Here is a 27,077-nt window from a genome sequence, read left to right on the forward strand (position 1 = left end):
TATTTTAGATCCATTAGTTGTAATTTACACACCAATGACATACAGCATAAAGACAAAATATACAGATCTTCATATATATGTACATTGATCAACACAGTGCACAATTTAAAGTTATGTTACAATCAAGTGTACAATTTTAAATATGGCTTTATAAACTAGTAATAACAGTGCTAAAATAATGTATGTCTCGTGTAGTTCATAGACAAACAACATAATGCAGCTGCAGCATCAGAGTCCCCATTTAGAAATGTGTTGCTTCATTTTGTTAGTTAAACCTTGTACACTGCAGCTAGCTGGATATATCCCTTGCCCATTTGCATCTACATAAACTTTATTCTTGCTGGATTGCACACCCCTGTCTTTGGGACTTGCATTCTTCAAGTATCCTGAAAAATAAGAACTTGTACATTTGAGGAAAGATAAGTCAGAAGAACAAATCAAGAAGTGAGAGAAGAACACACACAATCATAGTGCCCAGTGAAAATACCAATGTGACCAGTGCAGACGAAAAAAGCACTTTTTTTTAAGGGACTTTAAAAAAGAACAACAGTCACATCTTGTTTGCCTTACTGCCCCCAATAAAGCAAAATTTTACTTAAGTATAATTAGACAGGAACGAGAGAAGTGGTAATTTCAGGGTCACTTGGAAGCTCTGTTGGAAACTCCAGCACCACTGAAGCAAATGGCACTTTTGTCAACGACTTCAAAGTGGAGCAGGATTTTATTTATTCCACAAAACTTGAATGCCTTTTGGAAGCATATGTTTCAGCTGTAACTTGTTGAGCTGAATGTGTAAATCATTACATGAAATCCCACAAACCTTTTCATGCTGAAGTCTCACCAAAAGCCCGTAAGGATCTCCTTGGCCTTGAAAAACCTGGGAGTGGTGCAACCAGGACACAGAACTAAGGGTTTAACACTCTAGTGACACACAGTGCTTTCAGTGACTGGCATTCCTGTGCTGTACACAGACTAACACCATTTAACTGTCCAAATTGCTCAGAGAGCTGCAGAAACCTTTGCTAGGAAGTATTTCACACTGGGGCATGTCCATAGGGAATGAACACAGACGAAGCCCTCCCCAATGGCCATCAAAGAGAGGACTGCCCCAAAGCAGTGAGACAGAGCTGATTCCTGCTGCAACCCTTCTCTCCACCAAGGCCAAGCTGTGAAGACTGGGGTCACTGCCCTGAAAATTGAATGCACATGTGCAGTGTGAGGGAACAACTTCCCTCCACAGGACACCAGTACAACAGCCCACATTCACCAGCAGGCTCAAAGCTCTGCTCACTGCCAAGGCTCACTCCCAAACAGACCCTTGGCTCTGCAGCTCAGCCACAGGCTGACAGCAGGCTGGTGCCCCATAGGAGCCACAGCTACCACAATGAGCCCCTGCACAATCTACCCAGCACTAAGGCACAGCATACATGGAAACCCCATAGCACAGATGAACTGCTGAACACCACTGCAGCCATTCAGAGTTACCTCTAGTCCTCTGTTCCATGGGATTAAACACTACAACCTGCATGCTGCTCTGGATCACAGCTGCTGAGAGATATGACTCACACCTGTGGGTGCCCATTTCCATATCCCAGCTACTGGATCATCCAATTTAATTCTGCATTTAGAGAGCATAATTTACTTTATTAGTATCAGATGCCTAAATCATAATTTTGCAGTATTTGGGGAGGGAAGGAGGGTTAGGCCAAACAGCTACTTGTCAAAAAACAGCTTCAAATTCTTATTCAAACATCTAAGGACAAGACCCACTTGAATTCATCCCCTGCCACAGAAATTTCACTTGGTGAGCTGCCCTGCATAAATCTGCACATAACACGCTTTTCCAGCAGGCAATATTTTGTAAGGCTTAGCATCTGACAGATACAGGCCTTTCAAGGAAAACAGTATGAAACTGTCATGATTACTTGAGCAGACATCACTGACAAAAGCAAATTTGTGCCTGAACTGTTGCTGCAGAAATATTTCAGGCAGTATTTTTTCAAAGAGAATATAGATCTGGAGGGACATTGCCAAGGTTTTAAAGATCAAAATGTGTTACTTGCAGTGCTATAATTGGATGGAAACAGTCCTCCAGATCTGAAACATCAGGTTCAGTTTGGTTTTTAAATCAAACACCACATTTGCAGGATTTCTGTAGGACCTATACATCCCAGTGCCTGTTTCCCCCACTCGGTAACAGTGAGCTCTGCTGACAGAGCCAGCGAGACCGACAGGGGTAAACAAATCCCTTCTGACATGACAGAGTGTCACACAGTCAAACACTGCCACTCACATGATAAAAAACCAACAGATAAGGTTGCTTCAAATCTAACTCCATTGGAAATGCAGGGCTTGCTTTGAACTCCCCTTTGCCAAATGAGGGGCAGACCAATTACTCATTCCTTTAAAGCAGCACTATGGAAACACAAAGGCAGTACTCAGCCTTTGGCAGTATTTAGGGTAAAGTAACCAGGAGGAACAGAGCTGTTTCCTCACTAGGATTGGGGCTACGCTCCAGCTCATAAGCAGGGCAGGGGTCCCACCCATCCAGTACAACAGTGGCTCCTGAACCCTTCCTAGTATCACCCCACAGGGAGTTTCTGCCTGTGGCAGAGGGATCTGCAACCAGGGAAAAACCTTCTGTGTTCTGTGTCACCTCAGACATGATGTCCTGGCATCCATCAGCCTCCAGCTCCTGGCAGGAGCTGCTATCCCAGCTGGCAATCCACAGCTGTCCCCAGCAGGTTTCATGGCTGCAGAGACACCTGCTGACCCTCAACCCCCACAGCAGCACCATCAGGATCTCCAGCATCCCTACAATGGACTCGCTCAAATTTTGATCAGTGAGGGAGGAAAAAAAAAGAAAAAGGAAAAAAAAACAAAAGGAAATTAAGATGCTCTCTATTTTTAGTTCTGTACAGCCCCTCAGCACTAACATTAAAAATAGATATGATAGAATGGGAAAAAAAAAAACTGCAGAACTAAGAAAACGTTGTTCTTTTAGCAAAATTTTGGAAAGTCAAAACCAATTGTTCCCTTTTTAAGAAAACACATCTTTTTTTTTTCCGATGCAATCCAAAACAAATGAACACTTTTTATTTTTTTTAAACTGTTTGTTTGTTTGTTTCCCCACAACAATTTATCAAGACAGCTTTCAAAAAAAATGCATGGATTAAATCCTTTTAAAGAGGTCTGACCATCCTTTAATGGTCTTTTAATGACTGGGACTCATCTGCTGCAAGCACAACTTGCAATGCTGAACAAATAGAGAAAGCACAGCCTTCAAACATGCATCAGTAAATGAATGAGAACATCTCCATCAGAATTTCCAACACACTAATGACTTTAAATAGGAGCTTTTTGGTGCAGATTCCTTTTATTCAGAATATCAATACCTACATTTTTGCAGATAAAATCTCTCCTGACTTGGCCACGGAGTTACCCAGGCCATCACCTCTGCACTTTCAAGCCCAAGACTTCTCTTCTTGTGTCCTATTTTTGTGCTTAGTTTCCTGAGAAGGTCCCAAGTAACTGGATGATATCTTCCTCCTCGGTTTTGGTTCACTTTGCCATTCATACTTGTCCATAACATTGACTGGAATAAGGCTCCAAGGACATGCCTAGGGAATTGTGGAAACAGGTGCAAATTCACACCAAACTTGTCAGCTCTCACTGCAGTGGCTCCCATGCATGAACAGTCCTGGGGTTTCAGTGCAGACAAAGGTGTCCCTGCTTTCAAAGCCAAGGCTAACTCCAAATTTCCCCAGGGCAGGCACTTTCCTCTGCAGGAGGCACTGCAGGATCCTAGGGAGCAAGGTATTCTTTGAGTGCTGGAGTTATTTCAAGCTCCAGACTCACTACAACTACCAACAATTAACATCCTAAAGCAGCTGTCTGCCCTGTCTGCTCCTAGAACATTTGGTACAACCAACACATTATAAAAAAACTTGCTGAGGGATCCTGATTCATCTAACTGTAAGTCACTGAGAATGTCATAATTAAAGTAGGCCACCAACAAAGTCTGCAGTCAAATACCCAATTCTATATGTATATTCAAAAACACAACAGCTCAGTATGTTTGATATGCTCTCTCTCTACCAAAATCAACAAATCATGGCCAAGCAACACTGAAGTACATGCTTAACTTCAAAGCTGTGAGTAAATCCAATGGATTCATTCTCATCTCTAACCTGCATTTAGGGAGACGTGAACGTGAAGCATGTCAGAACCTGTGCAATCATTTTGGGATCCAGATCCACAGATATGTCAGCAAAGGCAATTTAAATTAAATTCTGGTCATGCTTTCAGCATCTGAATTTCCCCACACACATGGCAGTGCTGAGGGAACTGTCCCATCCCTCCTCCTCCCATGCATCAGCTTTAGGGACTGTGCACTGCAAGCCAGCACAGTGCCCAGCACCCCCTGAAGCACCTCCCAAGGCAGCTATAAAACATTCAATTGCCTGGGCCAACAGCTTGCAGCTACACAGCATCCCATGCCTACTAACACCTCAAACTGCTCTGCCACCTTCATGGGGTTGCTGTCTGTTGGTAAGGAACACAAAGCACTCACTGCTGACACACACCAGGCTTTTAGCAACAAATCCCAGCTCTTTAGCCTTGCCTAGAAATAGCAGACAGCAGCCATGGGCAGGGAGTAAAAACATAATAATAATTCAATAACACAGAAGAAATTTGACCAATACACATTCCAGATGAGTTAACACTGACATCTCCCTCCTGCATTAATGTATTCTAGAGTAGTGATTTCAACCCTCTGCAAAGAACAAGAAACACTAACGAGCTCCTCTCTGCAAGATTATGTTTTCCTCCATCCTTCCCTGACTGTCTCCAAAAGAACTGGGAGCAGTTCTTTCCTGCAGACCCTGTAATACCCAAAGTATGAGTAGTTATCAAATAAAATTCCCCTGAAACTTTGCCAAATCACAGAATCTTTTTAGGTTGGAAAAGACCTTTGAGATCATCAAGTCCAAGTTTTAACCTAGCACTACCAAGTCCACCACCAAACAATGTCCTTGAAGTGCCACATCTGCATGGCTTTTAAATACCTCCAGGGTTGGTGACTGGGCAGCCTCTTCCAATGTTTGACAACCCTTTCAGTGAAGTTTTTCCCAATATCCAATCTAAACCTCCCCTGGCACACCTTGAGGCCATTTCTCTTATCCTAGAGCTTGTTACCTGGGAGAAGAGACCAACCCCCACCTTGCCACAACCTCCTTTCAGGCAGCTGTACAGAGCAATAAGGTGTATCCTGAGACTCCTTTTCTCCAGGCTAAACACCCCCAGCTCCCTCAGCTGCTGCTCACAAGACTCATGTTCCAGTTCCTTTCACCAGCTTCATTGTCCTTCTCTGGACATGCTCCAGCACCTCAATGACTTTCTTGTAGTGAAGGGCCCACAACAGAACACAGGACTTGAGATGCAGCCTCACCAGTGCTGAGACAGGGGGCCAATAACTGCCCTGGTCCTGCTGGCCACACTACTGCTGATACAGGCCAGGGTGCTGCATGAATCTGATGCACCTCAGAACACCACTGGCTTATGCTGACATGGCAGTCAACCAACACTATCAGGGCATTTTCATTACAGCATCCATCATTTTCTTAGATGGAAGAAAGCTGTGCCAGTCATACATCTTCCATTTTTGTCCTCAACCCGTTGCTGTAAAGATAAGATAACAACACAAACCAGTTGTGACAAATGCTCCACTTCCCAGAAGTCCATCCCACTTCGATGGGGGGGGGGGGGATCTGGTTTTGAACGTGAACAAAAACAGGTTGGAAGGTCCTGCTGCCCTCTAGACCTCCAGTTTGCCCATGTGTGTTTTAAATGTGTTTACCTTGGTCCACCTGAACAATTACACAAAACAAAATACGGTTGAAATAGTCCAAGCAGTATGTGACAGCTGAATCAAGCACAATGGTCTCTTCCAAAGTGGTATAAACCTCTTCCTGACCTGAAGGAGAAAACAAATCAGTGATCCCAAGAAACAGCTTATCTGCACAATGAGAGACACTTGTACACATCACTTGCATTGTTCATGATCTCTGTACTCATCCATGTCCACATCTGAGTCAAAGAGGGAGTGTCCAGTGTAATCTGTGTCAGGGGTTTGGGAAATACTGTTCCCTTCCTCATCAAATGTTTCTGTCCTTGAATAAAAACTGAAGTCCTGCAAAGGGGAGTAAGTCTTGCTTGCTTCGCTGCTTTCCTCAGATTCATACAGAGTGTTGTCATCGTCATGGTGCCATTCTGGCCAAAATTTCCTCCTTATTCTTTCACAATACATAGCAAGGTTAATCAGTTCACCTGCAACACAACACAACAGACTTCAGTAAATATATCCAGGCAATAATGCTCTAACTGACCTGATGATGCAAAAACACATTAGCTGTGTTAGGAAACAAACTGTGTAGGGCCTTTCCAAAGAAGTTTCAAAATTCCAAGATGCCATCAATCCTCTTAGCAGCTGTTTTTAATTTTAATGTAACCACATACAAGAAGGGTTACACAGGAATAAGCACAAATGCATGGTCACACAAATAGCAAAGTAAGTATCCCAAATTCAACCTCTACAAAAAGAAGTCAAGACAAGACATTAATACTCCTTTCTGTAGTAGAACTTTTTGCTTAATTGCAAACATTTGGTTCCTAAAGACAGAATTTGATCTTTAGACAGCACAGCATGCTTATTAAATACAGTGAATGTGGGGTTTTCACCACCAGATGGCAGCGTTGTCTGCAACATAAATTCACATTTAATATGGCCACCGGCTCACTCCTACTGCTCCCACCCGTAGTATCTTACGCCTTGTTTATAAATATATGTATGCTTACAGAATAAATCATTTAAAAATTCAAAAAAGAAATAACAGCATGTTAAAGGAGAGGTGAATGCAAAATCTGTACTCGTGACAGCATAAGCAGGTTGATAGGTACAGAGAATCAACCACACTGCTTGGGTATTTCAATCTATTATCTTCTATTTATTTTCATTAGAGACTAACTAATTCAACAAGCATAGTAATCCTTCTAGACAGCCATGAGCCCTTCAGAATTTTACCTGTGATGCTCCAGACATCAAGGGAAGAACTGCATAACCAATATTTATATCCTTTCCTCATTATCTGAGGAAAAGAGTAAGCCTGTGCCTCTTCACCACAGGTTTAGCAGAGCTGTCTTGCACAGAGTAGGTTTACAGGTCAGATTCACTCCTTTTACACTATTTTACATCCTTTTCCTCCTTAGCTCTTCCCATTTTTCATGCTGTGTGGTTTTACTATGAAAATGGATGCAAAGATACTTTATCCAACAAAAAGGAACCAAACCAAAGAACAACCCTCTGTGGGAAGAAGGGGTATGTTGGCTTCCAATTCATGCAAAAGCAAAGTGACTCCAAAACCAAGCTGGATTTCTTCTTTGCCTGGAATCTTCAGGAACAGCAAAGGCTGTAATTTCAGTGAGACAACAGCACTTGCAGTTCTACTATCAAGGAAAGTTCTCAGCTCAGCAGAATTTGGCTAATGGCTGTTCTTCTATTTTCTCATACATCACCCAGCATTCGCTCCTTAGAAGCTTTAAGGCTTTGCCATATTAAACAGGGAAAAGATCAAGTACAGAAATAAAAACAATTACTGTGTAGAACATTAAAGAGAAAACAAAGAATTTTAAGAGAAAACAATATTACAGGATACAAATGCTACATCAAAGGCAAGAACAGTCTGCTGAAGAACTGTAGTCTTCAAAATATCCTTCCAAGGTACTCCAAGTCGAAAAGTGAAAAATGCCACCAAGAGCTTTTAATCAGAGTTCACTTATGCCTTCTTACCTTTGATTAGTCTCTCTGGTCGAGTCCCTGGTAATGTCCACATTGCCTGTGCTAGATGCCCAAAGACAGTGGCATCAACAGTAGAAACAGTTGATCCCATAATGTACTTCTTGTCACCTGTAAATACAACAGCAAATATTTCTTGACTGGATGTCACTTTTCCCCAAATGAAAAAAAAGAAAAATCACAGTTCCACCTTTAGCATATTTATTTTAATTAAATCATTCCAATGAAAAGGTTCACTTGTCCAAAGACAGGGATCCCAAAACTGTTTCAAGGATTCAGCAGGTGAAATCTACTACTGCAGTTGCCCCTGTGTTCAAGACTTCTATAAGCAGGCCAATTATAGAGCCACCACTGGCCAAGGAACCTCCTCTGCTCCTCACAGCTGGCAGTGCTCACAAAATGTACTTGTTCTGCTGCATTTAAAATCTGCTCTGCAGCTACAAGATGCCTGAAAACACCATTTCTGCCTTTGCTGCAAACCCAAAACCACTCAACACGATTCAAAATCATGAACTTGCTGAAAGAAGTTTGTCACCCTTTACCTCCCACCCATCCAGATCCAGGTTCCATTTTCTCATCTGATCAGCTGGAAAAAGAAAAGTCACACCCAAAGCTTTCCTCTCTCCCTGTTTGTTCAGGATGAAATGGATGCACCAGTCAGAGCTGCAGCAAGTGCTCAGAAATAACCTGCATCTCCAGGAAGAGGACAAAGCCATAGGCAGGAGTGGACAGGTCCTCTCACACACCACCACTGCAGTGCCCTCACCCCCACTGATCCCTCACAGGGAGAATTCAGAGGCATGTCAGGCACTAAGTGAAACAGCAGCTCTTTGGGACTGGCCTGGGGCAGTGGAGGGACATGTCTGCTCCTCACAGCAGTTCTGCTTTACCTCTCTGGGCACCCCAATATCATGATGGTCCTAAAGAGCCACACAGCACAAACAGATGGGTAACTAACTAAGGGAAGAAAATACATGTTTCAAAGCCACTGTTTGCAACAAAACATCCACTGTAGACTTGTCTTCACATCACAGGCAGAAGACCTGGAACAAAGACCAGGCAGAGAGCACGCAGTGAAACATGAAGTATTGCAGAGGTCAGGTTAGCTGGCTGCACTGCTCCTGCCTCGGCCCAAAGTGCCATTAACTCTGTGAAATGTGGCACCTAATTGAATTCTCAGAATCCAGTTATCCCATCTCCCCAGGACATTCTTCCAAGCTGCCTGTAATTCAGCAGGTTATTCAATGTTCAGTTTATTGAGCAAGTCCAGAGGAACTGTCCAGTGTAAAATGCATCAAATTCCAGAATCCAGTACAAGGAATGCTGCCAAGCCCCTGCACAAGAGCACAGCAAAACAGTGCTCAGGAATACCCAGTAACAATAACCTTCTCTGGCCTGTCAGATGTCATTTGAACATGAAGTTAACTCTCCCCAGCTCCTTCCACGGTTCCATCAATTTATTGTTTGAAAACTCTGTACAGGGTAAATGTTGTGTCTTTTCAGTATTTATCTGACACCTAAGCACTCATCAATCTCAAACATAGCTCAAAAATGGGTCCCTAAACCACAGTTACATGCCAGCAGCAGGAATTTAGCACCATACAACTGGGTCTTGAGATTCAATCCATAGTGATGTTGTGCTGGGAAGAAATACTGTCATTTCCATCTTGCTACAACTAAAGCAGGCTCTGAGTGATGGCTAAACCATCCCAGGCTCTGGCTCCCCAGGCACAACACCCCACACCTTCATATGCATGGAAACAAAGAACAAGAGGAGAAAATGAAACTGGGGTCATAAAACTCCAAATCTGCTTTTAAGTCATGCTGCACCACAAAATATGGCACCTGTGCACCTTTTCCTCCACCATTCCCAATGTGTTCTCAAAGCTTCCAGTGCAACTTTAGTCCAGAAGACTTTCTGATAGACTAGATATCTCTGTGTCTGTTTTTAGCCAGGATTACACAGTGTCTGTCACATCCAGGCTGCCATAGCACTGATCATCTCAAACACCCCTCTGCATCCCCTGGCTAATCCAACAGAAATGAAATCACCTGGTCACACTGGACTTGGATCAACTTTGTACTGAATTCACAGGAATTTGAGAGCACCCAACTCCACTGTTTACAAAAGCATGCACCAGAGGATTCAAAACCAGCTACTTCAACAGTGGGTCAAGAAACCCCAGCAAGAAGCAGGTCTGTGGGACACAGGCCTGCACCCTTCCACAGAGGCAGCTACAGCACTTGCAGGCTGCTACAGGGCATTTAACTAACTTTAGAGGCTCAGATCCAGGTTAGTCCAACCTCTGAGTTTTCAGCTCTGAGCACCCCTGCCCTCCCCAAAGCATCAAATGCTTTTCAAAATCCACTTCAGGAAGCTGCTGGCCTGCAACTCCCTGCTCAAAATCCTCATCTACCAAAGAGCCTGAGAGGCAGAGAGATGAGAGGGCACCAATACATTTATGGTCACTCACTTGCCTCTTCTAAACAATTACCAAAATGTGTATTTTTATATATTGCTAATTCATGTGCTCATTCCCCACACTTTCTTACACTATTACCAGGCAGTAGGAAACTGCTACAATACAAGGAAATTACATTTGTGGTTTAAAGACTGCAGGACAGAGAGAAAGGTGATACCAATGGGATAGGCTGATCCATCACAGAGGGATTAGTTCCAATTTCCATGTTTATAAGGTCTGGAGGAGTCTGTCAGGAAAATGGGTATAAGGGAGATAGAAAAATTATTCTCAGAAATAAAGAAAATAAAAAAGCACCAAGGATGTGATTGGAAATGTCAAAATTCATGTCATAAGAACCAAGAGCTGCAAAGTTATCATTCTCTCAAAGCAGCTCTTAGAATTAAAAGTTATTTTTGTTCCCATGTGAATGGTCCTTGTTAAAAAAGGGGAGCATTAATCTGATATTCCTGATGGCTGACAGCTACAGTTTGGTATGTGCAGCTCTTCTGCACAAGAGGCATCATTTTTAAGCTCTTAAGATAACAGCCAAAATCTCAGCTACTTTCTCTTCTGGGGAAACACTTGGGTACATATATATGGAGGGGAATCTCACAAAGACTGTGCAGGCAGTAAGCTGACTGACTGCCTTCTCCTGTCCTCTTTCAAACAGGGGAGCCTCTAGTCAGGCTGGAAGTCTTCATCCCACCTCCTGTCCCCATTCCAGGATACCACCTTGAGGCCACAGTTACCTAAACCCTACCATAAACAATTGGCTGAAGAAACAGGAGCATAGTGATGTTAATGAAAACTAAGGCAATTACAGAAAAGTAGACAAACTCATCAATAATCAAAAGGGAAAATAAAATTATTCATGTAACTGCACACTGACTAATCTGACATCCATTTCAGAGGGGAAGATGAAAAAAATGTACAACATTCAGCTGGTAATATAATAAAAGAACAGGAATACAGCAAACAGCCATCAAGGCTTTTTCAAGTACACAGGTACACTCTCAACAACAATCTGGAATGAAGAAGAAAAACTCTGCTGGTAACATATGTATAAAACAATTTAAAATTTGATATAGTGAAGAAGTGCTTTTCAGTACATTTTCTATAAAAGCCAGAGACTGATTATAGCATTTACCTTCAGAGGGAGATGACCCAAGCCACCCAGGAAGGGAGAAAGGAGTAGGAAGAGAATTTGTCTGCAGGCTAGAATCAAACTCTCATTTGAAACAAGTCAAATTTTGAACAGATTTAGAGAGTAAGTAACATCTGTCAGCAAAACATGGTGGCACCTCCACCTGCTGAAATCTCATAATTAAAACTGGATGGCTTTTTGAAAGCCATCCCCAAGCCAGCAAAAAGGCACAGGCCTCAAGAGAGCAGTCAAGCAGTCCAATCCACAGAGATCTGTCTAGGTGATTAAATGATCCCTTTGAACTTGAAATCTTACAAATCCCAGTGTCAGTATACACTCCAAAGAAATAAGCAAATTGAGATACTTTTACAGGCACATGTTTTAGTTTTCTTTTGAAGGTTCTGTCTGCTCTTGGTAGACAGGGATGACTTTAGCACAGACATATCCACTGCCACTTCTTTCAGCCTGACAGAGTTGTCTAGCCAGAACCAGGGAGCTCTGCTGAGCTTCTAAGTCATAGAGTGAACTTGGTCCAGGTCCTGTCCCAGCTCCTCTCCTCCTTGTGATGAACATGGAACCACACAGTGCCAATCTCAAAACTACAACATCAGCAGTCCCACAGAGGAGAGCACCTCTCCTCTGAGGTGATGGCCACAGCTCTGCAGCAGGTATGACCAGATCTCCTCTTCTAAAATTAATTGCTCCCTCCCTTCCTCCCTCTCAAAGAAAAGGGACTTCTTAATCTCCAAACAACAGATTGTCTCTGAAGAGACACTAGAATAGATAATGGCTTCTGTTAACAAACAAAATGCAGCATAAGAAAGTGCTGTTAAAGGAGGAGCTGTCAACTAATCTTCCTCTTGCCCATTGTGTCCATGTGCCCATTGTGTCCATGCACCTAATGGGTTTTTTCCCACCCTGTTCCCAACCCAGCAACTCGACAGATTTGTTTCAGAAAACAAAGTTATAGAAAACTCTATATTTGGGTCCACTGCAAATACCTTCCTTTCCAAAACAGCTTGGAAGTCCAGAAGCATGTTTTTTCTTTCCCTTTCTCAGCAAGCACTCAGCTTCTGCCTTCTGCTGGGCTCTCCCCAGCTTGTTCCTTTCATCTACTCCACACCTGTCTCTTTACAGCATGTACAGTCCCTCTGGAGCACAGGGCAGGGAGGCATCCTCCTGTCCTCCACTCAGCCACCTCTTTAAAGCAATTGTTACAGGGAACAACACAGGTACCATCTCTCTTGGTTTCTCCCACAAGAGAGACATAAGGAAAGTGACCACCTGCACCACAGCAATTCCTCAAAATGCAAGTCATACACAGATGCACAGTATGCTTAGCTCTCAGTGGAGCAGAAGGCAAGAAGGACAGTGCAAAACAGTTCCAGTATATATTTCAACCTGAGCCACACAGCAGAAATGAGGTTCATGTAATTCTAGCTAAGTGAAGTCACCCTTAAGACTAATTGTATGGGATGCACCCAAGATAACCAAGAGTCTTAAACACATGTATTTTGACAGCACAGAACCATCTCCTACTGGGAGCTTTGAATAAAGCTGCTGACACCAACCAAACACAACAAAGTTCAGCTCATCAAAATAACATCTGCAAAGGGTTTTCAAATGGCAGCCTCAGAGCAATCTGTCAAACAGCCACAAATAAAAAACAGGAAAGGAAATACTACCAGGAAAAAAAAATGAGACACACACTCCCCAGCCCCCAGAAAAGGTATAAAGAGGCTTCATTTGCAGAACTAAACACTGCATTTTCCTCATTTCATATCACTAAATGCTCTTCCAAAACAGCAGGCCATGTTTTGCTGCTCTACATACACATACTCTGTGATCAGAGAAGGAAGCCTCTTATGCCTCTAGACACACAATTTGGCAGCAAACAGTGGGAAAAGAAAACAGTGTCTCTGCCAGAGCAAGGAAGGCACTAAATGACAGCCTCTACCTCCTGCCAAAATGAGATTATTTGTGTGTGATCAAGCTGTCAGGAAGCCCTGGAGGTCAGTTCCAGCCTGTGGAGAGAGGGGCTGTGAAGAGAGCACCACAACCCGCTGTACCTTACCCAGGAGGCCCGCCAGAGTCCGCATGTCCTTCTCCATCAGCGTGTACATCTCCTCCTCCGAGAAGCGCCCGATGCCGTGGCCGTACATCTCCCGCTTCACGATCCCTTTGGTCAGATGGCAGAAGATCCACTTCAGCAAGTCGCTGAAGGGGCCGAAAAGCGAAACCATCTTTTGTGTTTCGTGAAGATTTTCCACCCACTGGCAATAAGCTAAAGTCCTGGAAGGATGCAGAAAGAAATTATAGCAGTGCAATCCCCAACACCACCCCCAGAGGCTCGCACAGAGGTCAGGCAGGTGCTCACTGCCCTGATGGAGAGGCAGCTGCCATAAACAGCAGACTCTGAGGCAATCGGAGTGCCAGCAGAGCAAACCCACTTTACACTATTTAGGCAGACTGCCCAGTGCTTATTCTCTCATTAAATCGTGACTCACTTCAGGAGAAAACAAGATTCGTGTTGAAATATAAAGTAAAAGCTGCAGAATTCTGCTAAACTCTTGTAACAAAATGCATTTATTAGATAAAGACGACTCACTGCACAGACCCGGGGAAAACAACAACAAAACAGCCTCCCAAAAAATCAATCTTTCCCACCAACCTTTCTCCTTTCTATGCTGCTGACACTTAGGCAAGCTGTAACTTTGCTCCAAAATAAATACTGAAGCAGTAATTTTTCAGAAGGTTTCTCTTCAGAAACTAAGAATAACATGATATTTTAAAAAAAAATATAAAAAATTAAGAGGTGGTGGTTATTGAGTTGGTTTTCTCCTGTACAGTTTCCTCTATTCAAAATGCTGATTTTATGAGAGAGACATTTCTAAAAGACTCTGTTGTGTTCCATGCTTTATTGAATGGTAAAAAATATCTTTTAAAAAGTCTTTTTATATAATTTGTCTCAGCAACTTAAATTTTTGTTACCCACATAAGCTTTAGTTATTTATTAATATTACAGGGAAACATATATTGATTTGTTGCTACAGAAACCTATGAAAAAAGAAACATTAACTTTTTTAATAGCCAGCATCTTCAGAAATTACAAATAAACCAAAAGGACTATATAGATGAACTTTTGTCACAAAGTTCAAGGGTTGTTGGAAAAACAGCTAAAGGCATCTGAAAGTAGACAAGATAAACATAGAAAGCCTGCAGGGTCTCAGAAACACTGGGAATTGATAGACATATTCCAATCCAAGCCATTCCAAGGCTTCATTGTTTTAGTTTGGAATATGACTTCAGTTTTATCACTGTACATATTTCCAACTCCACATAATTTCCTTAGTGCTCATATAATTCACCTAATTCAAGAAAGGAAAGTAAAAAAAAAACATCTGCTGGAAAACTCCTGTGACTTCTTCTGATAATGTACACTTTATCAAACTCACATGGTCCACTGCAGTTTAATGCCTTCTGCTCTAACTGGTTGCACTGAAGTCAGTAACAGTGAGGTGTGAACAGGCTTTGCTGCAAATGTATAAACAGGGAAGAACAAAAATGTACCTGCTCTGCTACTGACAGCTTTGTCCCTCAACAGATTACTCCACAACCTCCAGCACTGCATAATTATAACAAAAGCATCCTGCTGGCAGTTCACATGCTTCAACACCACTTTCAGAATGGAGTGTTCTGCACAGTTGTGATTTTTCAAACTTGATGGATGAACTCAAGTCATTGAGCAGGTTTCAGCAATGCAAAGTTTGAATCAGAGACAGATTTAGCAGAGGCACCAGCAGTGCAGGAGGAATGTGAAGCCAACGAACACAGCAGTAAAGAGCTACTGAAACTCCTAAAGCATTGACTCTGTCGGGAAGGTGTGGTGTGAGACTGCCCTGTTCCAGGAACAACAGTAAAGGAGGACTTAAGACAAATGGAAAGAAGGCTGGCCTGAAGGCATAAGGGCACTCCATAGAGCAGAATGTTGCACTGGTCATGTTTCACTGGCCTGGCAAAGGACAAGGTCTCTTCAGCAGCTCTGAATAGGAAAACCTGTTCATGTGAACACTAGAAAACAATTACAATACTATGACTTGGGTTGGAAGGGACCTTAAAATCCTCTACTTCCAACTAGATGTGCACTGCAGGGATGCCTGCTCCATGGGCAGGGGTATTATTACCCATTAGACCAGGTTGCTCAGGGTCCCATCCAGCCTGGCCTTGGGCACTTCCAGGAATAGGGCATCCACAATCTTCTGGGCAACCTGTGCCTCACCACCCTTCAAGTAAAGAACTTCTTCCTAACATCTAATTTATATCTCTCCTCTTTTGGTTTAAAACTGTTATCCCTTGTCCTATCACTATCTACCCACGTAAAAAGTCACTCTCCCTCTTTCTTATAAGCCCTGTTTAAGTACTGGAAGGCCAAAATGAGCTATCTCTGGAGCCTTCTGCTCTTGATGCTGAAAAACCTCAGCTCTCCCAGCCTGTCTTCACAGGAGAGGTGCTCCAGTCCTCTGATCATCTTTGTGGCTTCCTTTGGACCTGCTCTAACAGGTCCAGATCTTTCTTATGCTGGGGACTCCAGAGCTGGAAAGAGGTGAGGTCTCACAAACACAGAGTAGAAGGGGAGAATCTCCTCCCTTGACTTCTCTTGATGCAGCCCAGGATGCCGTCTCATGTCCAGTTTTTTCATCCACCAGAGCCCCCAAGTCCTTCTCCACAGTGCTGCTCTGAATGAGTTCCTCTCCTAATCTCTAAGTTAGTATTTATTATTTGAATAAGCTAAGAAGAACTTGCTCTCTGAAAGCACTGCTCTGCCCTGCTGCAAAGACCCTCCTTCCCCAGGATGGACCTGACCTGCTTCATCTCTGCAATACAATTTAGTTACTTTGGACAACAGGCCTGGCCTAGAGAAGGGCAACAAGAAAAAGAAGTCAAAACAAAACAGGAAAAGAACACAGGAATTCCATTGCAGTGTTTTTTAAGTTACCCCAGTTGCACAAGATTAAACTTGCTCACTCCGACCAGCTGGCATCGCACCAAGAGTGATCAACCATGTCCAAAATTGTTTTAATTTCTGAAAACAGAATGAACAAGGTTTCCCACAAAACTAATTGGCCCATACTTTAATGCAAAAATACACTTCCCCAGAGCTCACTTGCTTGCCCTGGCAGAGAAGGTCTTTGGGTCTGGAAGAGGCAGAAATTAGATCAGGTGTGTAATGACTAGGACAGCAACAGAGAACTACACAGAATTTAGGTAATCCTGCATAGGCTAAACTGTCAAGCACAAATCTTCAGACATCTGGTTGTCCCTTTGAATGAGCAGAATTGTTACATGTCCCAAATCTCAAATTTACATGGGCAATGAAGGCAGCTAAATAGACAATAATAGAATTTACTTCCAAAATGTAATGGTTCTGAGTAGACAAAACAAGGAAAACAGTAGGCTCCAATTCAGGAAGAGTTAAAAGAATTCTATTCAAGGGTTCATTAATTTGTGGTTTCTGCCAAAATATGCTTCTCAGCATTTAATTCCACCCATCACTCCTATATTCAAACTACATTAGTGGAGGATGATCAATATTACAGAAGGTTAGGAAATCCCAGAAATTGGGTAGTCTACATAATAATCTACTTCAGTACATCATAACTGTACATTTTACACTGAAGTAAGTATTTATGAGATGACATAATTATTTAAATATTGGCCTGAACTGAGCATTTTGGGAAACATTACCATTCTTATTTGTGCCAGCATATCTGTACAAATCTTAGAGTAGAAATAAAACAATAATGCATTAAGGAGCAATGCTGTGAGGGTGAAGTAAATCCTAACTCTAAATGTAACAGCAGATTTGGCCTCAATACATACATCAGGCAAGGAGATGAAGAAAGTGACTCATCAACAGCAGCTTGCCTGATTATCCCAAAACTGTCTGAACTTCCAGGCAAGGGGAAGGCATTCACAAGGATGTGAACAGGGGGTTATTTTTCCTATCTGAACATGCACAGACCAGAATTTCTTGACATTCAAAAGGATTATAACAAATTCATTCCACAATCAGCTGTAGAAACCCCACCTGCTGTGCAACTGGTTTTTAAGCCAACAGCAGCATTCAAGCCTCATCACTGTTAGCAGTAGGAGAGATGCAACTCTTAAAACTGGCTTGATGTATTTAAACATATTTACATTATAAAAATATTTTATGTTTAACACTTGGCAAGTCTGAATACTGACCAAAGTCAGATTCATCTGTATTCTTACATTATGCTCTTCCTGTAGGTCAAGCATTCATCACATATGATCCTTGCTTCTTGAAAGACAAAGCAAGCAACAAGTCAAATATATTTGCAAGTGTATATACCCATACACACACATTTATAAACCACACACACACACACACACATATTTATAAATCACTGCAGCTGTGTTTGACAATGCAGCTCAACCAATCTAATGGGTTCATCTGCTTAAGCCGAATATTCAAGGCTTTATGTTCTCACTAAGCACATTAGTGTCACCAACCCAAGATCTGTCTCCTGAGATCGAAGTGACAGAAAGCCTCTCACAGCGACTGCTAGCTCTACAGGCACCCAGGAGGTGCCTGGCCTGAATCCCAGCAGTATTGTTGAGCCCAGCATGCCAGCTCCAGAAGGAAGTGAGACTCAGACCTCTCTTAATCAGAGGTCTGATCCCACAAATGTGCTGCAGTTACACCAAAAATGCATTCCCCAAAGGTGGGCTAGGGTGCCCCACTGGTTTCTGGGGGTCCATGGGTCACTGCAGGCAGTGGAGGTAACTCAGAGCAGGCCTACAGCAGATGGCAGAGGTCTGCATTGGATCCAGGCCTGGAGTGAGAGTCACAAAATTATTTCATTTCCATCTCTTCACTGCTGGCTCGCCTCAACACCCATTCAGCTTAGAGGACTTTTTTTTTCTTTTGCTAACTAAACATAGCAAAAGCTGAATGGCTTACTGCCTTCTCCAGGGACTGGAGCTCCAGCACCAGCTCCAAATGAGTCTTGTGCATCTCAGAGACACGGTGTAACCCCAGCATGGAAACAGGCACGCTCACTTGTTGTCTTCCTGCCTGAGCCCTGCTGGGTGTCCCAGCCTGGGACAGAGAGAAGGTGTCCAGAGGCTGAGGTTCTCAACAGCCCCACACTGCTCCCAGCTCCAGCCACAGCAGTCACTTCCACATGTAAGTGGCACTAACTGCCGGAGATGAGCCACTGCTTGGCAAAACTAAACATTTCTGGAGGAAATGCTGAGCATCCACCAGGATTAGCTCCACCCAGAGACAGCACACCACAGGATGTACTCTTCTTCTTTGTCCGATAAATGTACTACAGTATTACTAATTTATGATGAAGCTACTTTGCATGCTGCTGGCACAAAACAGCAGGAATCACATTATGCATCACGGCTTTGGAGGCTTGGTTTTATATACCTCATTCTGCAGAAAGGCAATCACTGTTTCAAATTCCTCACTGTGGGACATGAGGACACCAAGAAAAAACCGTAAGCTTCTCGTGGGAACGTTCAGGGACAGATGTGAAGGGATCCCACAACCACAGATGCAATGCTGTCAAGGAGAAATATGGTCCCACACAGTGAAAGCCTGATTTTACTTTGGTGTAAGTACAGGATGGGCTAAGTTGTTCTCTTGGAATTACAGCAGTACAACTGCAACACTTAATGGCTCAGGCTTTGCCTACTACAAGGAATCTGCAAGGTTTAACCTCACCAACATATCAAGTCTCTGGTACAGCCAGAGGGACATACAGTGACTCACAGTTGGACTTTTTACTGCACTGCAGCAAAAATATATGCCTTGGAGGAACTCAGCTCTGTGTGACTACACAGGAAAGGCAACAGGGATACACAGCCAGGCATGCCCATCTCTGTTCCTCGTGTAACTTTGTCCACCTGTTAAAACAGGTGCCCCCTCTCTGGACCAGTGCCTGAATTTGCAATACCTGTCTTCCACATCTGCCTGTGTCATGTCCAGCAGTGCCCAGCCAGCTCCAAGGGAGCCTGGATGGATGGATGACAGCTTCACAGAGGAAAGCACTGTGTAATTGAGACACAACAGCAGTATAAGCCTGCCATCAGTAATGATACATTTAACACAGTTAAATCTATGAACCACAAAACAACTGACACTATGGCAAAGAGATGAAGCATTAGGGGACTAAAAGGCTTCATCCCCCTTTTGGCAGCCGCAATAACTGAGGGTGGAAAAATGAACAAAAATGTTAACTTACAGGCTGCCTGTATCATGTTTGGGAGGCTATGACACTGCAGATGGGTATAACTGGTGAGGGCCACACTTCTTGGAAGGCAAAGATTTAATTTCTAAACCAAATCACTTCAATATGCTAATTACTGAGTGCTAAAATTGTTCTCTCAGGAGACACTAAAATTATTTGAAGAACTATATGTACACATATTGCTGCTGATCTTCGATCAAAATGTGAAAGAAAAAGCAGGTAAATGCATTCAATTTAAAAATCACACACTGTTTTGAAGAAAAAACATGCAACATAAATGCAAAACATAGTGTAGCAAGGACTTAAATGCAAACTAGAAAGTAAACTATTGGGAGAAAGCCTTGTGCCTGCTAAGGGAGCAAATGCAGTATCCAAGGTGCATGTCCAGCTGATGCCTCTATGCCCAAACTGGAAAGGGCACTTAAGAAGGACAGAAATGTAAAGCACAGAGGAAATCACAGGAATTATTTTCAAAGGTGTCAGTAAAATGCATAAAGTCCCAGAAAGGTTCTATTTCTATTCTCCATTCATATAAATATTTCAGCTTCTCAGGATACTGTGACTAATACTGGACATTATCAATGGGCAGTACTGTTAACAATCTGTATCAACAGGAGAATCCTGTGTTACAGGAAAGGCAATGAGCCATACTGCAATCACTCACACATAATGAAAATCAGTAAAAGTAAGAAAACAACATTCTGGATTCACCACGAACACTGGATTCATTCCTCTACACCCCTCAAACCACAAATACATTCAGCCACCTTGATCTTTTGGTCTTTATTACAAGGCTGCTCGTGTACAGAAGTCACATTGAACAGAGGAGCATCCCACTGCTGCTACCTTCTACAAAGCTGCAGTCAAAGGGCCTGACTTTTCAGTGCTTGCACAGCACAGCTTTTCAAAAGAATTATCCCTGGCTCATACCTCTGCACACATAAAGGAGCAGCAATTTCCTAGGATGAAGAGAGTTGTGAAGTTAATAATTGGGTATCCAAGATTTCTGCAAGAGAAAAGAAGCATTTGTGTCGAAGCCCAAGCTCAGGAACACATCTGACAGCACAGGAACACAGCCAGCTTTGCCATGGAAGCTTACCAGTACAGGTGCTCCTCCACCATTTTGGTCACAGCTCTGGAAACAGCTCTTTCATGTGGACCAAGGTGTTTATTTAAATTCACTCCAAGTTTCTCTTCCAAAAAGTCAATAATGAACTCGGTGCCAGATACTTTCTTGTGATTGTATTCAATCCAAGGCATTTTCCCTTGAGGGGAAAGTTTTCCATCAAAATAGTTCTAAGGAAAAAAAAAATCAAGTAAACAAACAAATATACAGACAAAAAAAGCCCTTCAGGTTCTGTTTTAATGAGAATAAATATTTTTAAATAATTTTCTGTGTTCTTAAAGAAACAAATCCACAAATCCTTTTTTTTAAAATAATACTCTAGAGTAGCAATGGCTATTCAATCAGAGCAGCAGCTTTACCCTACATGAAAATTCAGACAGAATTATTTCCAGGTCCTGCAAGGTGTTCCATGCTTCTATGCTGAATGTCATGTGATATAATATTATTTAAATTATATTATTTAAATACCTGGGTTATTTAAGGGTTGGAGATGCTCAGATCTCCCAGAAGATAGTGCCCGTTATCCTAAAGAAGTTTTAAATCACAGGACTTAAAACTAAATTCAGTTCCTGCACTTTCCATGTCAAAAGTACCTTAAAAAAAATAAATTCACTACCCAACTCAGATGGCTGCATTACTTCCAAGGACAAAACACACGGAGTCACAAGTATATATGAAAGGCATATCATTCCAGAAGGCATATCATTCCATGAGCAGAAGGGAAATCTGATTTTCTTCTTTCTGCAACTTCAAAACTTAGAAATCTCAGACATTTACAGATATACTTCTTACAACTGGGTCTCCCAAGAGCCCAGCACAGCAGAGCACAGCACTAGTGCACTGCTGAATACTGCTATACCTGCTCAGCACAGCACTCAAACAGAAGCAGCAATGTGTTTTCCTATGACAAGGCGAAACAGAGATTAGAGAATTTCTGTCTCATGTAACAAGCATGAGAGGACGTGCTGGCTGCCAAAACATGATCAGACATTTGTCTCCAATTCTCTTACTCCTGAAGGCAGAGACACAAGGCACAACCTTTTTCCTTTCTTGTGATTCCCATCCTTGCATCCTGTTATTTAGTGAATGAAAACTCCTAGCACAGAAAGCTGAACAGTAAAGGCTCTGCACTCAATCTCTGGCAGTCACCCCAAGAATTTCAGGACCTAGCTCCTAATTGCTGGAGGTTTAGGGTTTGCAGTTCTAGATTGATCTGTTTGGGTGTCAAGTACTTACTCTTCCTGAATCCACTTAAAACAGATTAAGGTGCTCTGGCAGCAAGGAGCATACACCAGAACAGGCCTCCAGCTCAGTCTGAGAGCGCCAGCATCCTGGCTGCCACCCCAAATGCAGATGTGCGATGCACTGGGATCATGCAGCCGTTCCCAAAGGCTCTTCCTTCCAGATGAAAACGAATGGGTAACACCTCTGGGAAGCAATGCCTCTGGCTGCAGCCTTTCCAGGGCCTGTCCCCAACAAACAGCATGGCAGGGACACTGGATGATACCATGTCTGACCCACCTCACCCCTGTGTGGATGAATAAAGCACCTGAATCCCTCCCACTGGCATGTGTGGGTGACACAGGGGCCAATCCCATGGCACAAGCTCTAAAACCGCTGAATGTCTGAAACTGAAGGGAGAGCACTGCCCTGTCCTTCCACCTTCCAAGACCTCTCCTTCATCAAAAATGATCTTTCAGCACTGAAACTGACTGATACATTTCCATAATTGTTCATTATGACTTTACTACAGAAGCACAAGGTTTTCCTGGAACTACACAGCATGTTTAGAAGATCCTGAGCATTGCTGGTTTAATCTTCAGTAAGCCCTTCCATTAAGATATTTCCCTTCTTGTGCACAAACACTGGTGGTTTGCAGAAGCTACTGGACTTGAAGATGTGTTTATTACATCTTCCAATTACTGCAGTCCATACCATTTGCAACCCAGAAAAAAGCAAGTTATTACTCAGCTGCACATTTCTTCAAGCATATATATCTAATACATATAAATACATTGTCTAAAAATATTTTTGTGTTTCATTACATACAGTTTATCAAACGAAATAGGAAATATCTTTCAGTGACCTGAGAAAAATCTTAGTCTCTTGAGAAATCTAATCTACTGTTTTTGTATCCACTGTTCTCAAACAGACATTTTTAGGCTTGAAACCTCTGCATCCTTACGGCTGATACTAATTGCTATAAAATATTTATCAATTTTCCACTTAAAAATTGTTCCAGTTGCTAAGCAGGAAAAAGCTACAGTATTATTTAAAACCAAAAACAAACCAAAAGAATATCCCTTTTCACTCACAGCACATGAAGTGCCTGCAGAGCAACAATAACAATAGCTCTACAGAACCTCATTCATAAGGAATTTACAAAAAGAATGGCACAAGGTATTTCTAGGGTAATTTTACAGTACTATACAGAAGAAATTAGATTTCACATTTTCCATTACTCCTGTTTATGATTTTACGTTCACTCATGTCTTTTCCTGAGGAGGCTGCCATTTCCACAGACCTGGCATGAAAACAGCACATTCCTGCTGTGCTAATTATTTATCAGATTACATAAAGGCTCAGCTCTTCATATTCTTGATGAAATGAGGGAATACCCAAAAGATCTTGATGAGCACACAGACAGGGCTCTTTCAAAGCAAGCTTTACCAATAAAAGCATCAAATGTTTTGAAAACACAGCTAGGGATTATGACAGCCCAGCTGGGGTGGGGCTGCCCAAATCATTTTTCATGGAAACTCACACATAAATAGGCAGATCCCAGAAAACATAAGCACATGACAATACTGTATGTTTTGGGAGAAATTCAGGTGAGAGTAAGGTAGGAATACATCACTCTACTCCAACCCTCACATGCCATTAAAGCACGTTGCATAACACAAAGCACAATACTCAACAGTCTGATGCACCACAATAAACACAAGGAATCGAAAGTGCAAAAGCTGTCTGAGCACCTCACTGTCTTCTCTTCACCCCATTTCAGAACCCTCCCTTCAAAGCAGTCCCTCCTCAGCAAGGTGATGACTACAGCAGGTCTCCCGGGATGAGCACCAGCTGCCACCTGCAGCACTTCTCCATCATGGCCCCTGACAGTGTGCAGGGAAGCAAGGTGTTTCCTTCTGGATCCTGCTGATCCCCCTTCACACCCACCCTGCTGCCTGCCAGGCAGCCATTGGATCACCTACAGCATCCTAAGGGTAGCACAGTCATGAGGGAACAAGATAAAAGTCTACAGGAAGAGTATAAGAGACTCCAGCCAAGAACAATGCCCTCTTCAGCTCCCCTCCCACCCAATCCCACAGCAGCAGCCATACTTTCCTCCACTCGACAGAGCCCAATGCAGCACCACACTCCTAACACAAGGACAGAAACAATATCTGCTTCTTCCAGAAAAAAAAGAGCTGTGTCTTCAGCTCCACCAAACTTACCTCTAAAACCCTTCAGAGGGTCAGTGACCCCACAAACACCTTAAGCCCATGTAAGCCAGCACAGCTAAAAGCGCCATCCTGGTGTTCCCAGCACCCACAGGACCCATTCCTCCTCCTAAAAAATGGCACACAGAGCATGTGGGGAACCAAGCTGAGTTAAAACCAAATAAACTAAATGTCATGGCTCTAGCTAGGCCAGCTCTGATCAGCCTGAGCTGCCACAGAAAAGCATGTGCAGGAAGGGACAAGAGCTGAAGTAGGCATGTTGCCTTTGATGGTCTTGTCAGTTTCGTGTATTCACAGCTAGTGAGAGACATGCAACACCAAAAAGTAATACTGACCTTCAGTACAAAAACTAAAGAGGGGAGGATAACCCTCTGGAAATTCCTCTCTCCAAAAAGCTGTGTGATTTCTGACCAGCATGAGCTCTCCAAACAACTCCATCCTGAACCACACAAATGCTGTGTTATCTTTCAGAAGTGACCATGTCCAGTCACAGCCATCTTTTATAATGCAGCTTTCTTTACCTACTCTCCACCAGAGCAAACCTGACCATCACAAACTTTTGAACTGCATCATCTGCCATTAGAAAGAAAACAGATCTCACCAAAAAAGTCATCCCCTCAAACGTGCAATTTCTACCCAAATTATTTTGAGAAAAGCAATGTGCACAAAGCCCTCCTGCTTCAATGACATGTTCAACCTTCAGAATCTTGCAAGTTCTGTAAACCTAAATGAGGAAAATACATCCCACAGGATGGAAGTCTTCCTCTTTAGTACTCCCAAGTATCTGATTCAAGTCCCACTGAATTTTAAGAAAACATTAAACTCAGGCTTTTAAAGAATTAAGCAAAATGTACTGATTAGACTTTCTTTCTCTTCCAATGTAAAGGAGTTTAGCCATATATGAAGCTAAATATCGATGGCAAATGTGTTAAAAAAAAGGTGCAATAGGGTTGGTTTTCCACTGTACAACATTTGACTTATACAAAATATTCTTCCTAACGCCTTGGTATGGAATAAAAAGCCAAATTTATATTACTGAGGAAAAAACAGAGGGAGAAGAAAAAAGGAAAAAAAGTCCAGACACTTCTTCTACCTAAGATCTTAGTTATATATATATCATCATTATTTTATCATCTTAAAGGCATTCAGTGCTTAACACACACAGAAGAAGAAAACCATCTCATGTCTCAAAGAGCCTGGGTGCTGCACAGCTTGCCAACACCACAAGATGTGTGCCACACTTGCAGTGTCCCAGCTCAACCTCGATGCTAACGGGCAAGACCATGAGATTCAAGTGTCCACTCTCACAGCTTTCTTTCACTGGAGTAGCTCAGGCTTCATTCCCTGCAGGAAGATGGTATGGGATGCACCCAACCACAATTAAGGAGCAGTATTCATGACCTCTAAAAGCAATCCTATCTCACTTCACTGGGGAGGAAGCATTAGCCATGGGAGGTGAAGCAAAAGGTAAACACTTCTTCCCAGACAGCTTTAGAGATAAGGCCTCCAGAAAAACAAGAACCTGCAGCTGTCTAATCATGATGTCTTTAGCATGGTGAAATTCAAGGATCAAATAGTCTTCTGCTTTAGTTTTGGGGTGCTATTTAGTGTTACATAAACTCCAGACTATTCTCCCACTTCAGCATTTTAACATTGATTTAGCTTCACCAGTTAAGTCTACAGCTGTTCCAGATAATCTTATTGAAGTCATATCTTTAAAGGTTATACACTAAATTTAATTGGAGACATAAAAACGTTGGCAAACCCACCTAGCAGTAGGTGTATGTTTACATCTCCCTGGGTGAGACAGACTGGGGGAACGAGAGGCAGGACGCCTATGTGCCATTTCATGCAATTACAGAGAGCTGCAAGGCAAAGGCAAACTGCACGATGTACCTGGTAGGGTAAATCAGCCATCCTCAAGTACGTTTCCATTTTCAGGCAGAATGGGGATAAACTCGGAACGCCATTCCTAGGCCTTGAAAACTGATGCAGTATGATAGCGTCCTTCGAATCGAGCTCTTCCTCTTTCCTGTCAAAAAAAAAAAAAAAAAAAAATTAGAAACCACCAACAAACGAACAAGAAAACCAAGCCAAACCGGACAGGTGCACCATGCATCAGTACATCAAACAGACAAAGGAGAAACCGCGGCCCTGGCAACCCTCTCGTCAGCCCTTAAGGGGTTTTGCTGCAGGTTTTGGTTGCAAGCCGGGTCCGGAGGCAGCGAGAGGGCCCAGCCCGGGCCACCTGTGGGGGCGAGCGCTGGGCTCGCCGCGGAGCCGCCTCCTGCGCTGCTGCAAAGGGCGAATGGGGGGGAAAGAAAGGTAAATGGCAGAAGCACGGTGAAGGGGAGACCCCGACCCGCCGGCCCTCGCCAACCTGACCCCTCAGGTATAAGCGGCTCCGAGCGCCGCGCCGGCGCCGCGGGGAGCGCCCTGGGCTCGCAGCCCCCGCAGCCTCACCGTATGGCCAGCAGCTCGTGGAGCAGGTACGCGGCGGCGGCCAGCAGGGCTCCGCCCGTCAGGTACAGCGTCTTCTTCCACCAGGAGTCGGAGCCCAGCGCCGCCATGGTGCCGCCGCCGCCCGACAGCGGGAAGGCGACGATCTCGCCCCCATAGAAGGCGGGCGGCGGCTCCTCGGGCCCCGCGCACCAGCCCAGCGACAGGCTGCGGTTGCGGCTCAGGTCCGCCACGCAGGAGCGCGGCGCCGCCAGGCCCACCCCCCACAGCATCCTGCGCCCGGCACCCGCATC

General features: G+C 43.3%; 1 protein-coding gene across 1 annotated transcript; it reads right to left on the minus strand.

The window, feature by feature from the left end:
- On the minus strand, positions 1-27,077 carry FAXC (failed axon connections homolog, metaxin like GST domain containing). Its single transcript, XM_066547516.1, has 6 exons — positions 26,788-27,077; positions 26,221-26,356; positions 20,843-21,039; positions 13,536-13,753; positions 7,850-7,966; positions 1-6,330 (listed from the first exon to the last, which is right to left on the minus strand). The coding sequence occupies exons 1-6, from the start codon at positions 27,054-27,056 to the stop codon at positions 6,047-6,049; spliced, it is 1,221 nt and encodes a 406-aa protein (XP_066403613.1). The 5' UTR covers positions 27,057-27,077; the 3' UTR covers positions 1-6,046.

The sequence above is a fragment of the Molothrus aeneus genome, chromosome 3 (genome assembly GCF_037042795.1).
Source record: "Molothrus aeneus isolate 106 chromosome 3, BPBGC_Maene_1.0, whole genome shotgun sequence".
NCBI classification, from domain to species: domain Eukaryota; kingdom Metazoa; phylum Chordata; class Aves; order Passeriformes; family Icteridae; genus Molothrus; species Molothrus aeneus.

Bases quoted from the DNA above. Each gene is read 5' to 3' on its own strand.
- FAXC (XM_066547516.1), bottom strand. From the start codon at position 27,056: ATGCTGTGGGGGGTGGGCCTGGCGGCGCCGCGCTCCTGCGTGGCGGAC. The intron at 26,357-26,787 runs GTGAGGCTGCGG...TTTTTTTGACAG, and splicing joins CACGAGCTGCTGGCCATACG to GAAAGAGGAAGAGCTCGATT. The intron at 13,754-20,842 runs GTAAGCTTCCAT...GCATCCTTCCAG, and splicing joins GTGGAGGAGCACCTGTACTG to GACTTTAGCTTATTGCCAGT.